The sequence below is a fragment of the Cynocephalus volans genome, chromosome 5, assembly GCF_027409185.1.
Source record: "Cynocephalus volans isolate mCynVol1 chromosome 5, mCynVol1.pri, whole genome shotgun sequence".
NCBI classification, from domain to species: domain Eukaryota; kingdom Metazoa; phylum Chordata; class Mammalia; order Dermoptera; family Cynocephalidae; genus Cynocephalus; species Cynocephalus volans.
Genome location: NC_084464.1, coordinates 117,703,453 through 117,717,152, shown reverse-complemented (window position 1 = coordinate 117,717,152; position 13,700 = coordinate 117,703,453). Strand labels below are relative to the sequence as shown.

Below are 13,700 nucleotides of genomic sequence, written 5' to 3'. Positions count from 1 at the left end.
AATGCATTAGCTTTTTCTTATTATTTTGCAGAAACAATAGACCTCTTTTATGTGTCACAGTCTGACCACTGGGCACTTGGATGGGAAATGTCTCCCCTGCCAACCCAATTAAGAGTAGAGAAACTCCAAGATCACCCTCAGCATGCTCCTGGGTAAATGAAGCACCGAGGGAAGCTGCTGATTCAGAGAGGCAGGGTCCTCTAGTGGGCAAAGCAGTGAGTAATCAGAGGTGTCACGTGGGATATTTCCTAGCTGAGAAATACTTCACTTCTTTACAGTACTCCTGATTCTGAATTCACCTCAGAGTGAGACACTTAGCTATGTGCCTAGCTTTCCTGGGACAAGAAGCTTATTAACAGCTGCCAACATCTGAGACAATAGCAGTTCTCTATCATCACTTGAGTAAGAGCCTATCCACCCATTTGACTTGAGATGTACAAAAGCATTTTATATCTAATCCCAACATAAAATCTCAGTTTTTCCTAAAAACTTATTTTATCAAGAGCACTCTAAACTCCTGACACTTTCAGGTCGCCACACACACACACACAAAAAATCTCAAAATATAGCAAACACAATAGCAACAAGGAGTAACTGCAATTGTTTTCAGGTTTCTACAATTTCTGAAGGACAAAAGGTGTATTTCAATACTGTAGTGTGGGAGAAAACAGCAAAATGACAAAAAAAAAATTTAGAACAAATGAAAAACTAATAATTCAGACTTTTAATAATGTGTTTATAAAAACGTTTTAACCACTCCCTATAAATTTGTGCACGTCTATGTCTGTAAATAACTTTTGAAAAATTGTTTCATGTTTACCCATGGTGAAGACAGTGGAAAAGAAAAATGTGTACAATAATCTGAAATACAAAAAAATAAAATAAAAAAGAAAGGCAGAAGATAGTAGAACAGGTCGTTAAGAGAGAATTCTAGAAAACAGGAGTGGTGGGTAATATGAATATGGAGAGAAATAGGAGATGGAGAAAGAAAAGTAAGGATTGAGCATGTAACAAATTTATAATGAATACAGGACAGCAGAAGAATGCATTATTCCTAAGTGCCAATCATCTTTACTCCAGAACAAGTGCGAGTAAAAGGAGTATCAACAAAATCTCAAATAAAATAGTGTCAAAATACTAACAGCATTTTGAGCCAGCTGCCAAACAGAAATTGGACACATCTGGAAAAAATATATCCTACTTCTGTAAAACTAAGAAGGCTCCTTTGTGCACTCTGCCTGGCAGTGGGTAAGGAGGGTCTTCTTTGTGTCCTTACATTGTAGGTCCGGGGTCCAAAACAAAAGGGGAGTGGGTGGCGGAGAGGCCCCATGGGAGTCCTACCCGAGTGACATGCCATTCCAGTGTCCGACATGAAGTGCTTCCACTCCTTCTTGCCGTACACCTCTGCCAGTGCCTCCGGGGTCATCATCTTGGTGCCATGACTTGCCCTGGTTTTGGGAGATGATGCACATTGCTCATTAATGGTTCCCATGAACGCCCCTTCCTCTAGCATTGCAATTGTTGATCCCACTGTTGCTGCAGCTAACAAAGTGCTTTGTGTGTGTGTGTTTTCAGTGGAGTGACTTCTCTGCTCAGGACTCCATGAGGCATTTTTATCGACAGCTCTAGCTCCAGTTCTTCCTCCATTTAATCCACCAATTAGCAGGTGGTTAGGAGATGTTCACTCTGAGGTCAACACTGTGTATGACACCACCCTTTCCTAGAGAAGTTGTCATTTAAGTATAAAGATAAGATTACCATAACTGGAACAATTAGAAAATAACCCTGGAGACTGGGTGGGAAGCTGGATCTGACAGCAGAAAAGAAAGAGCAGCAGGCCCACAGGATGCTTGGGCGGCTCCTGGCACCCAAGGGTGGCCAACTATGAGTGCACCGGATTATGAAGACAAGACAGGAGGGACCTGTCTACTCAAAGACACAACACAGCTAAAAGCATGTGAAGAAACTGCAAGAGGAAGATGGTGAGGCAGAACAAGACAAGAAGCCAGCTATTTTCCGTGCTTAAAATACTGCTTTTGCGTCAGTTGGACCTATAAGAGAATATTACCCTGTAGAGAAAGAACTACTTGAGATTTTATGTAGATTATGAGAAATTATAACAATAGAGAGTATCATTATTATTCTCTCAGCATTATATTGTGACAGCAAAATAATGAGAAAAAAATGGGGAAAAATCATACATGGGCTCCTTTTTATGAGGTTAACATTTTAGAAAGCTACAGGTAAAGATGGAGGACTTTTGAATGGAAATATGATCAGACAAGGAATCTATTACATTGGATAAAAGGAGGCATCAAAAAGATAAACTAATAAATTCAGGAGAATGGCAGGTTAGCCATAACTTAAATGGAAAGAGATAAACCTTGCAGAGAGGAGTGTTGGAAGGGGGACAGAGAGACAACAAGGAGAGAAAAAAAAATTGTGGAATGCTTTTCATTCTTTTAACAATTGAAGTAGCCAATTACACTATAAGAATCTGACAGTACAGTTAAAGGTCACAGTTAAGGGCTGCATTGCATATGTACACATACATACACACATTCTATCTCTAGTTGCCGGAGAAAAAAACATGCAAATGAATTACAAAATAATCAGAGGTGGGGTCACACCTGCTCTAGCTAGCTGCACCTTAGGGGAAGGTCTAGGGGACAGTGTGAAAGGAGTTTATATCATGCAAAAAAGAATGATGTTTCAAAAGGGAGATAACCTGTGCTGAGAGTCTTCTCTTTCAACTCTGATCGTGTTGGCATAAATAACAAATGGCTTGGCTTCATGGCCATGTTGACTTGCCTACACTATTAGTACTACGGGAAAAACAGATGCTCCCTCAGAAACAATGACAGCTTTTGCTTTTGAAGTACTTGCCATACCCTGACCAACACTTGTGAAGTCTGGGCCCACTCAGAGAGGAGGGAAGGAAAGGAAGTCAGCACTGAGTGTAGGAAAGGAGAGGTTGATGAGGGTTGGAACAGTCTAGAAAAACTTCCAGAAAGAGCTGGGACACAAGAAGAGCCCTGCATGATGGGGGCAAATTTGGATAAATGAAGGAAGAAAAGGATGTATGCATAGATCACCAACCCCTTCCCAATATCCATTCTCTTCTTCTTCCTTAATAAGAACTCCAATTTTATTTTAGGCACTTACATACCCAGCTAAAACAATAAAATTCCCAGGCTCTTTTGCAGTAAGGGGCGGTCAATGAGATGAAGCAAGGCACTAACTTTCTATTGCATTTCCTGCAAATATTTCTAATGTGCTAAAATTAAAAAAAATAGAACTTTAAATCTAATGCTCACAGATTTGTATTTAAATGGCTCAAACAATTCGTACAGAGATATGTAGGTAGACAGGCAATCTGTCATCTGGTTGACTAAAATAACAATATTATTTAACCTATACCTTAAGGGTCATGTGCTACATAGCAATAAAATATCCTGAAGAAAGTAAAGTTCTGACTTCACAACTAAATTTTATTACCTGAGCACAGTGCCATTATCTGCAAGTTTAATGAAGTTCCCATCTTCCAGATCCAATGCCAAACCCTTGCAACTAAAACAGAAAAGTCTGATTATCAATTGATTCAAATATGCAGATAAGCTAAGTAATAATAATCTATATTTTTAAAAAGTCACAATGCTAAAAAGGAATTCTCTCACCCAGATGAATGATATGTTAAACAAATAAGAATATCCAAAAATTGTAAAATTAAATACCCACTACAGAGCAGGCATATAAGGAAAATTATTACATAGGCAAACAAAGGACAGCATGCTTAGTTTGCAAAATCTTTAGGCTTTCAAAGAGATGATTCTAAAACTCAAAAGAGAAAAATAAACCCTGAACATTACCCCATGCCTCTGTTAAAATGTGAAAATGTTTTCCATTAAATAAAACACACACACACACACACACACACACACACACACACACACACACATTTATATTCTACAAGTTTAGCTCTTAGCCAGTCTTTTCTATGCTCTTTAGTATGTGCCTCAATTTAAGTCAGGTTATAAGAACTTGCCCTCTGTACAAGGCATATTATTGAAAACCACTAAAGGAATGTCAAATACTAAGTTTAAGGTTCTTCACTGTAAAAGCTGTGGAATTAGCACAGAAAAGTGAGTACATATTCATTATTGTGAATAATAAAAGCAAGGAGGTATTATGGCGACCAAACACCAAAAGAATTAAAAATGACAGGGTACTTAGCAGCAAAATGTCCAGTCAGTCATTTCCTATAGTAAAATGTTTCTGTTTCTTCCTTTTACAAAAGGGATAAATCAAAAACGACTAACCAAATATCAGAGGAATGTGTAATAGATGAACATTATGCATGTACTTTTCGTGTGTTTTAGAGTTATTATTAATTTTAAACTAAACAATTTAAAGTGGCTTAGGATTTTCTTTTATCATTTAAATGAGGAAGAAAGACAGAGAAAGCTTTGGAAAGTTGAGAATCCTAAATCAGGAAGATACTAAGCAATAAGAGTATTAGGAATGTCTATCCAAATTACAGAAAACCAAATGTCCTAAGTCAGACACTGACTCAAAACATGATTCCTCCTCTTAAAGATGTAAATTTTAGACAGTTCTTAATAACCTCTAAAACTCTTAATTATGAAAAACTTAAACCATACAAAAATATCCAAATTAGTCACATCAGCTTTCATCTTATTTTCATATTTAAGTAAGCAAGTCAAAACCTGGTTAAAGTAGAAAAGACTTTATTCATTAAAAATAAAACTTTAAATGTAGAAGGCATTTTGTCCTTTACCTCAATTTCATATTTCACTTTCTACCTTCATAGAAGAGGAAGCAATAAAATTACATCAGCAACAATTAAAAACCACAGAGAAGGTAGAGACCTTTAAAAAAAAAAAAACTTACCAGAAATCCCAATCCTCTGAGGTCACAGTGAGCAATTCCTTATTATACCCTTTTTCCTTGACTAGGAACTGAGCAAAGCTATTATAAATGAGCTGCAAATAAGGGAAAGGAAAAAAAGAGAGATTAAATATATAATTCATTTTTAATTTCACAGACCTGAAAACCTAATGGAATCACTGATGGGCGTAGGAAGGAGGGAAATACTTGTAATTGTGAAGTTCTGTAGTTTAATCCCCTTCACAAACAATTTATCAATTCTTCAGGCCCAGGTAGCTGTCCAAGTATACAATTTGTCATGAGTATACAATTATACAACGAGAGACAATTATTAATCTTACTCCCAAATTCTAATAGGTTGGAGATCATAATTAAGACTTGACGAAGTTCTGTAAACTTATTTAACACATCACTAAGATGATAACATGTTGACCACTCTATCATGACATCGTCCTTTGTCCATCTTGAGAGAAAGGCCCCACACTTCAGGGAAGTCTCAAGGTGAAATATACACGGGGACAAAGCAGGTGACCCAAAGAAGGACTCATGAAGCCTCTATCTGATACAAGCAGTACCTCTTATTTCTCCACCAAAAGCAAAACAAAAAACTGAGGAAGGACAAAGGAAGCTTCTGGAAGCAAGCACAATAATAAATGCTCTGCTGATAGTTGACAGATCTTCTGACTCTCAACAACAAAAAATCCTAGATTTTTGAGTAAAATATCTTTTGGGTTTTTTTCCTAAGAGCTGGACCAACTTTTAAAGAGCTGTGCATACCAAACAAAAAATGGGTAAAAGGTGGATGAAGGTTCACATTGGCCCTACCTCACTCTACCCCAGAAGAGTGTGCTTAGGCAGCATCAGATGTGCTTGAACCTGGGGCAGAACAGTGGTTTGGGGTTAGACTGAGCAGTGTCCAAGAGGACACACTGAACAACCTGACCACCTTCTATAGATATTAACCCATTACAGATTTTGACAGTGTGGCATGCTATGAGGGAGAAAAGGGCATAATGCATCAAAGGAGGGGGGTCCCCAAACTAAGGAGCCTGCACACAGCTGCAGTTGGGGGGCTGAGATCTGAGTCAGGAGAGGCATGTGCAGAAGGCAAAGACTCCCTGTCACACAGAGCTGCTCTTGGTCATAAAGCTATTAAAATCATGATACATGTACTCCCATTCAATGCAATGTGACCCTAATCCAGGTCAAATGTTAATAGACCCACATTATGTCAACGCTATGTATCAAGAGTTCTCAATCCTGTCTGTGATCAGAACCACAGGCGATGCTTCTTAAAACCACCCAGTGATTCCAAGCCTACAGGGTAGGGAGGGGCCCAGGTGGGGCACCTACAGGATTCCTGAAGCCCAGAGAGGGCTGAAAACCACTGACTTACATTTTTATGGATTTTCAGTCAATTGTTAATAATAAACAAGTGAAAAATTTACTAAGTCACTCAGAGAGGTACAAAGTACTATGGACAATAAAAAGTGCATATCACATTTCCGCAAGGAATCAGTGCCAGCCATGGGGTTAACAGATGTAAGGTGCTTAGAGCAATGTCTAGCATACAGGTCAATCCTATTTAAATACCTGCTATTATTATCAGTCACTCATGTGCTGGTTTAAGGGGGAAAAAAGCAAAACCAGAAACCGAAACCACCACTTTGACCTGTACTGTTCGCCTATTTCCATGGTGTAAATATTCCCACCATGTCCTGTTTCAAGCCACTGACAGTTTACCTGCTTGCACAATTTCTGAATATTTAACAATTGGCTTTCACAGGTCCCTAAGAGCCAGATATCGCACACCATCAGACTTGCTCTGGTCAAGGCACTTTATTTTCTTGGACAACTGGTGTTTTTCACCCCTTGGGAATAGTGATTAATCTTAAGATGTGGATATGTGATTCCAATAAGATCAGATTCCATCCGAGGAGAAAGAAAGGCATCAGAGCTGCCAACAGGAGCATGCACAACTGTGTTCCTTACCTCTGGCAGGAGACATTTCTGTAATAGGAGAGAAGGGATCCAAGGTGCAAGGAGAAGCAGAGAAAAGCAGTGTTGAGAAAGCAGGGAGTCTGTACTTTGAAAACCCTGTTCTGGTCCAAAGGCTTTGGTTCTTGCAGCTTGTCCTTAGAATGTCAGTCACCCCAGAATCCTTGATGGCACAAGGCCCGCCAGACCTTCCTCTCCCAGCCTCAGATGCCATTACTCCCTCAGTCTCATGTGACAAATAATGAAGGATGCTCCACAGCTGTTGCAAATTGGTGCCCTTTGGGCCAGATACAGCCCACAAATTGTTTGCTTCCCACTTAAGGTTGCCAGATAAAATAAAGAATACCTACATAAATGTGATTTTCAGATAAACAAATAATTTTTTAGTATAAGCATGTCCCATGTAATATTTGAGATACATGTATACTGTACTAAAAATATTTTGTAATTTGAAATTCAAATTTAACTGGTGCCTTGTATTTTTCTTTGCTAAATCTGGCAATCCTATAATCCTGCTGTGTTGGAAAATAAGCTAACATTTAAAAATTGAGAGACTTCTCATGCAAGTTCAGATTTCTAGCTTGCCAAAAAAGAGTGAGAAGACATGGCATGACTGAGCCCCTGTCTCCTCATGGTAGACACTGGCAGGAGTCAAGTGTGACTGCTGCGTCAGAAGGCACACTCTCCTACTCACACATTTAGGTTAACTTCCTGGTACCAGACTTCTGCGTCCGCAACCCCAGAAAACACAGGTGTCAGGTCTCTTGTATGATGCCTTTCCTGAGGCCCCATGTGAGGTGACACACCCTGTTCTGTTTTTGTACAACACTCCGCACTTGTTAAATGCCTAGAGACTGAAGGGAAAGGCACAGATCTCCATGACATGTCCCCCTGCTGACTTCTCCAGCATCTTCTCCTGCAATCCCCCACCTTCTGAACAGTACCCAACAGTTCCCATTTGTTGCTCACCTCCACATCCTGGCCCTCACTGTATTTCCTCAGCCCGAGGTGCTCCCCTCCACCTCTTCACCTGCCAGCTCCAACTCCTCTGTGCGGTCCCAGCACCAGGCCTCTCCCCTGTGCCTGACAGCACCACACAGACAGCATGTGGTGAGAGGCAGAAACCCAGAGCCAGACCACCCTGCTGGGTGATCCTGTATAAGCTACTTAACCTTTCTGTGCCTTGTAGATCTTATCTCTTAATAGACTATGGTGATAATATCTACCTCACGAGGTTGTTGGAAGGATTCAATCAGTTCACATAAGCAGAATGCTTATTAGAATAGTGGCTGTGTCATATTCAGTTATTAAATACCCATTATTTATTCAATCATTCCACAAGTATTTAATATGTGCCCAGCACTAAGCTCGGCACACAGAACACACAATAAGTTGTCACTGATGCTGATGTCAAGCAGCCATGCCTCTGGTCTCCAGGGGAAGAGTCCCATATGTAAAGAGGAAATGTTAATACCATGTAGCAAGTACTATGAGAAATTAAGGGTTTTGTGGAAAACTGGAGTGGGAATAGGGTAGAGGGGGAAACTTCAGAGGGCCCAGGATGGTTTCCCAAAGGGAAGGATATTTAAGATGAGATCCGACAGGACACAGAGTTACTGTGAGGAAGAGGGGAGGCCCCTAGGCACAGGTAGCAGCATGCATCAAGGCCCGAAAGTACTGTCCTAATCGCAAGGGACTGAAACTGACTTTTCAGCATCTTTCACCTACTACATGTTGCCTATCTCTGTATCCCCAACTCTGTCATGGTACTCAGCACACTGTGGGACTAAATAAAAGATCTCTACACCAAACATTAGTCAAAACTCACTAGGTTACTGTTTTCAACCTTTAAACGTCACATATATTTGAGGCTTGTAGCAAAGAAACCTTGTCATCGAGGATCTCATATTTGGAAATTTTATGCTCACATGTGCACAAAACTGGCTCTAACAAGACAATGGCTTAACAATATTCCTTCCAAATGAAGGCGACTAGAGAAGAGGTGCACAAAAATGTGAGCCAGGAGGGGATCTGAAAGGCATAGAGGGAAGGAAAATATGAATCAAAGACCTAGGGGAAGTAGTGGCCAAAGGATCAAGAAGCGAAGAAAAGCCTTTTTAACTCTCAAAACTCTCTTTTTTAACTCTTTTTAATTCTCAAAATGAGTAAGGTAACCAGACCTGTATGGTAGGAAAGTAGAAAAAGTATAATAGCAAGAAAAACACACTTTTCTTGTTTGGGTTTTTTTTTTTTTGCGCATCCTGTGCATAGAAAACAGAGTAATTTGGGCAGCCACTCTTTTTTGGCCTTTGATGCATACCTGCTCTCAGCACTGACACCATAAAAAGGAGCAGCTCTGCCTGATGTCTGCACCAGTGACCTAGAGTTCTACCCATAAACGGCCAGGTTTCAGAATGGTTTGGGTGGTAATCACAGAAACAAACACTTCTACCCGGCAGGTACTGCTCTGAGCGTTATACACATATTACCCGTTTAATCCTTGAAACACTCTTTTGAGGTAAATCCAATTATTAGCCCCACTTTACAGATGGGTAAACTGAGAAGGGACACAGATTAAGTCACTTGCCCAAGTTCACAGAGCTATTAACGGTGGAGCTGGTCCTAAGTGAGGCAGTGCTCCCTTTGCCCACTGTACTCATAATCAGCCCCCTTTTTTGTTTGGATGCTTCCATCTTGGACTAAAAACGTTCTGTTAACTTTTCACAAGTAGTTTCCTTGTGAAACCAAAGAAATGGGGGAGGGAGGACGATTAATTTGAGGGTACAGGTCTGGACTCACACATATTCCACTTCCCCCTCCCCAAAGGTCAGTGAGGACCCAGACTTCACAGGGTGTTATTAGGATTAGAATTTATTCATAGTCCATGTAGTAGGTGCGCGAAAAACGTTTATTTTCTCTTGGTAAAAGGCAAATTAAAGAGCTAAGCTCTTGATGACTTTTTGGCTAGTGTCCCTTCCAATACACTACACAATCTCTCCCTGACTGCAGTGTTGAAGCACTGACTAGTGGTCGCCTGGACGTGCCAAAGTAAAAAGGCAGACGAGGAAAATACAAGTCCCAAACCAGGTGACTGCACCCACGATCAGCGGGTGGCCAGAGTGACTTACAGAGAAGTTCCAAGCCCGGGGATTGCAGTGCCCCTGGCCCCACCCCTGCCCTAGAAATCGTTTCCCCAGCCGATCTTGCACAATTTGCCCCTCCTTCGCCCCTTGGCTTCCCTAGCCCGCTCTCAAACTTGGCTACCGGCTGGGCTAAATAAGCCGGTCCCCAAGGCACGGGCGGGGAGTAGGGGACACACACTTCCGCCCCGCCTTGCGGTCGCGCGGGGAGGCCGAGTTCTGCGGCAAGGTCCCCGGCAGCGCTCGCTTCGGCCCGAGCCGGGAGGAAAGTCAAGCCCCAGCCGCCATGGAGGCGGCGCGCCGTGCGCCCCGGGCAACCCTCGCCACTCACCGTGGCGCTCTCGGGCAGGTTGTAGCGACACAAAGTGTGGTCCAGGTCGAAGCCGACCACGTCGCAGGCGGCCAAGGAGAAGTGCTGAGCCATGGCTGCGCGGGAAGAACCGGCGAGCGCCTCAGCCCGGGAGCTCCGAGCGAGCCGGACGCTGCGGGGCAGGGGGCGGGGCTGCGGCCGCCCAGCACCCGGCAAGGCCGCCTCGCGCTTCCCGCGCCCTCGAGCCCCGCCCCCGGACGGCTTTGCCCCGCCCCGCGCGGTCGCTCGCCGTGCGTCCCCCAGACCCCGCACGCAGGCTCTCGCTGCTGTGTCCTGCTCGTCCGGGAGTTCCCAAGGCGGGAGGTGACCGGGAACCAGGAGCGGTGTCACTGCTGCGCAGCTACGACCCTATTGGCACGTAGCCCTGGCCAAGGGACACCACAGAAATAACCAGGCCCCTTTCATCTTCAGGGCGCCTCGGGAACCAGGAGATGGTCGAGTTAGACCTGACCGTTGACTCTGTGTGGGGGGCAGTGTAAGATTATGTGGAAAATTTTATCCCCTAATATCCCTCCCAGCTAATTTGCCTGCAGTTTAGTAGTTCTTTTCTCCCACGTGATCTCTGACGGTGGGTTAAACCAAAAACTTTAGATTCCGTAGTTTCCTAAGTGGTAAAATGGAAGGGATAACTTTCACCATTTCATCGCCTGGAGTGCATTAGAAAATAAGTTTATTAGACATCGTAAAGGGCGATTTTGCAAGATGACATTGGTTAAGGAAACTAATATTGGTTATTCGAGGTTATTTTTTACTATAATGAATTTTTCTATGAAAGGATATCAGAAACTTCATAAAAGTGTATAAAGCATACTACAGAAGAGAGGACGTCTGCAAACAGAAGGTTTTAAGGTTTGTACTGCAAAATGACAAGTGACAATTTGCTCAGTTCTCTCAAGGACTGTATAACTAGTATCATTTTAGATGCAGATGAGAAAAGTTAATTCATTACATACAATGGATGAAGAGAAAATGCAAATCTATTGTTTGTATACTGCTTCTCTTTTAAATTTAAAGAAACACTTTGTCCAATGGGAAAAATCAAGTCATGACGTAACCAAAATATAATTGACTGAGAATTACATTTAACTCTTACAAATGCTAACCCTTATGAGAGACCAATCAGGTGATTAATTTAGTACAATAGATAGTTCAATCAGGTAGGAGATTTACTATACTTAGTGGACCCATTTGAATAAATTGATAATTTGTTTCACTATAACCCTTAAAGCCTCAAACAAATCTCTCTAGAATAGGAACAGGGAAGAATCCTCAAGAAGATTGAGCTAGTCACTGATAAGAGCCCAATGACCACGTCTTTAGTGTCTGTGAACCAAAAGAGAAAAAGCTGGATTGTTTCATAGCCTGCACCCATTTCACTTTCATGAGTCTGTTGACCATGGAGCATTGACCTTAACATTCCTCTTTGCCCCCTACAGTAGAATGCCTACCAAAGCCAAACTTCCAGGGAGACCACATGTTGAAGGCCACAAGTCTCTTTTGGGAATATCTTGTTTTATTGGGAATAGGCACTTTGGAGATTTCCCTTAATAATGTAAATGTATTAGTACCTTTCAATACCAGACGGAAGAGTGTAAAACAGATGGAAGAGTATAAAAGGTGTTTTTTGATGACTTAACAAAAACTTACCCTTACAAAAACCCCTGGGTGTGCCAAACTGTGGACATGAAATTCTTTGGGGGTAGGAATGGGGAATGAGGGATGGAACCTGGGGCACTTCTCAAGAAAGAGCAAAAGACCCGTCAGTCTGTAACTAGGTGGCCTTGGGACTGGAGTTGGCCATTAGACATGCTCATCAAGTCATACCTACTTGCTGAATAGCAAATGTTATATTTCTCATATTCCTTGTGTCGTCCCAAAGAGCCCTTATGCTAGAGAGTCCACATCATTTACACTTTGTGGGGTAATTTTGCAAATTATCCCATCCCGTCATTCTGAAGGATAGTCTTCTTCCTTGAGCCCCACTCACTTTTCCCATCCACTACCTCAAACCTCTGTCTAAATCCTCTAAGGACATATGGGATGGTTCCCCTCTCTTCCCCCTTTCCCTACATAATCTTGAGCTCAAATGCAGACATTCACTTTATTTCATAAGGCTTGTTTTCAAATAAAGATATTTCATTTCCCTGAACTTTACCACACTTACTGATAAAATACCACAGCTCTTCTATTATCAACTAAAAATTCAGTCTTCTACTCGGATAGCAATTAATTTCTATTTCTTTGAACAGAAATTCTGCGTTATGGATTAAATTGTGTTTCCTTCCCACCCCCCTCCAATTCATATGCTGAAGTCCTAACCGCAAATTTGACTGTCTTTGGAGAAAGGACCTTTAAAGAGGTAATTAAGGTCATAAGAACAGGGTCCTAATCCAATAGGATTAGTGTCCTTAAACGAATAGGTAGAGACACCAGAGATTGCAAGCACAGAAGAAAGGCCATGTGAGGATACAAGGAGGCGACGACTGTCTGCAAACCAAGGATAGAGTCCTCACCTAAAACCAACCTTGATGGCACCTTGATCTTGGACTTCCAGCCTCCAGAACTGTGAGGAAATAATTTTTTGTTGTTTAAGCCACCCAGTCTATGGCACACTATTAAGGCAGGCTGAGCAGACTAAGTCAATAACAAGATTTGATTCTAATCAATGTTGTGAAAAGTAGCAAATAACATTTGCCATTTGAAAGATCCCTAACAGACAAGAACTTTAGCTTATATTATTTGTTGGCTTTTTAAATTTGGTTACTTTGCTTACATGTAATACCGGGCCGTGAAGTTTTATAGTTTTGTTTTGTTTTTTTATATTGCATGTGCTGAGTTTTTTCTAGTAATTAACAGAGTTACGTAACAACTGAGAAATGCTCAGAAATAAGAAGTTATGATATTGCTAATTTTCTAGAATTGAATTTCATCATTACAACTGACATATCTTTTAATAATGTAATGCTGTAATTTTAGCAACTTTGAGTTTAACCTTTACTTAATTTGTTATTCGTTATTTACCTAAATAATAACTTTGTGATCAGCTAGCTTAAGTTTTAGACTCCAAAATAACTCTCTTTGATCTTTGTGGATTTATAATATTGTATTTTAACATCTGTATTGTAAAATAATTTGTCAAACTGTTATTTTGGAAAGGGAGGAGTATGGCTTGTTTATTATCTCATTAGTTGAAAATGTGCTTTTCTAAATACCCAAAATTAAACATTGTAATGTTCAACTTTTTAAATCACCTAAGCCAATCTAAGCACCTCCTCTGGCCCATA

The 13,700-nt window shown here is 41.3% G+C and overlaps 1 protein-coding gene across 2 annotated transcripts in view; it reads right to left on the bottom strand.

Annotated features, from left to right (window-relative positions):
- NT5DC1 (5'-nucleotidase domain containing 1) overlaps nucleotides 1-10,511 on the bottom strand; it is a 135,742-nt gene extending 125,231 nt beyond the window's left edge. For both annotated transcript variants that reach the window (XM_063097835.1, XM_063097836.1), the window contains exons 1-4: nucleotides 10,378-10,511; nucleotides 4,912-5,003; nucleotides 3,499-3,570; nucleotides 1,342-1,448 (exon numbers count right to left, since the gene is read on the bottom strand). In XM_063097835.1, coding sequence (XP_062953905.1) covers nucleotides 1,342-1,448; nucleotides 3,499-3,570; nucleotides 4,912-5,003; nucleotides 10,378-10,470 — 364 coding nt within the window. In that variant the 5' untranslated portion in view covers nucleotides 10,471-10,511. The remainder of the gene's footprint in view (nucleotides 1-1,341; nucleotides 1,449-3,498; nucleotides 3,571-4,911; nucleotides 5,004-10,377) is intronic.
- Between the last annotated feature and the right edge of the window lie 3,189 nt (nucleotides 10,512-13,700).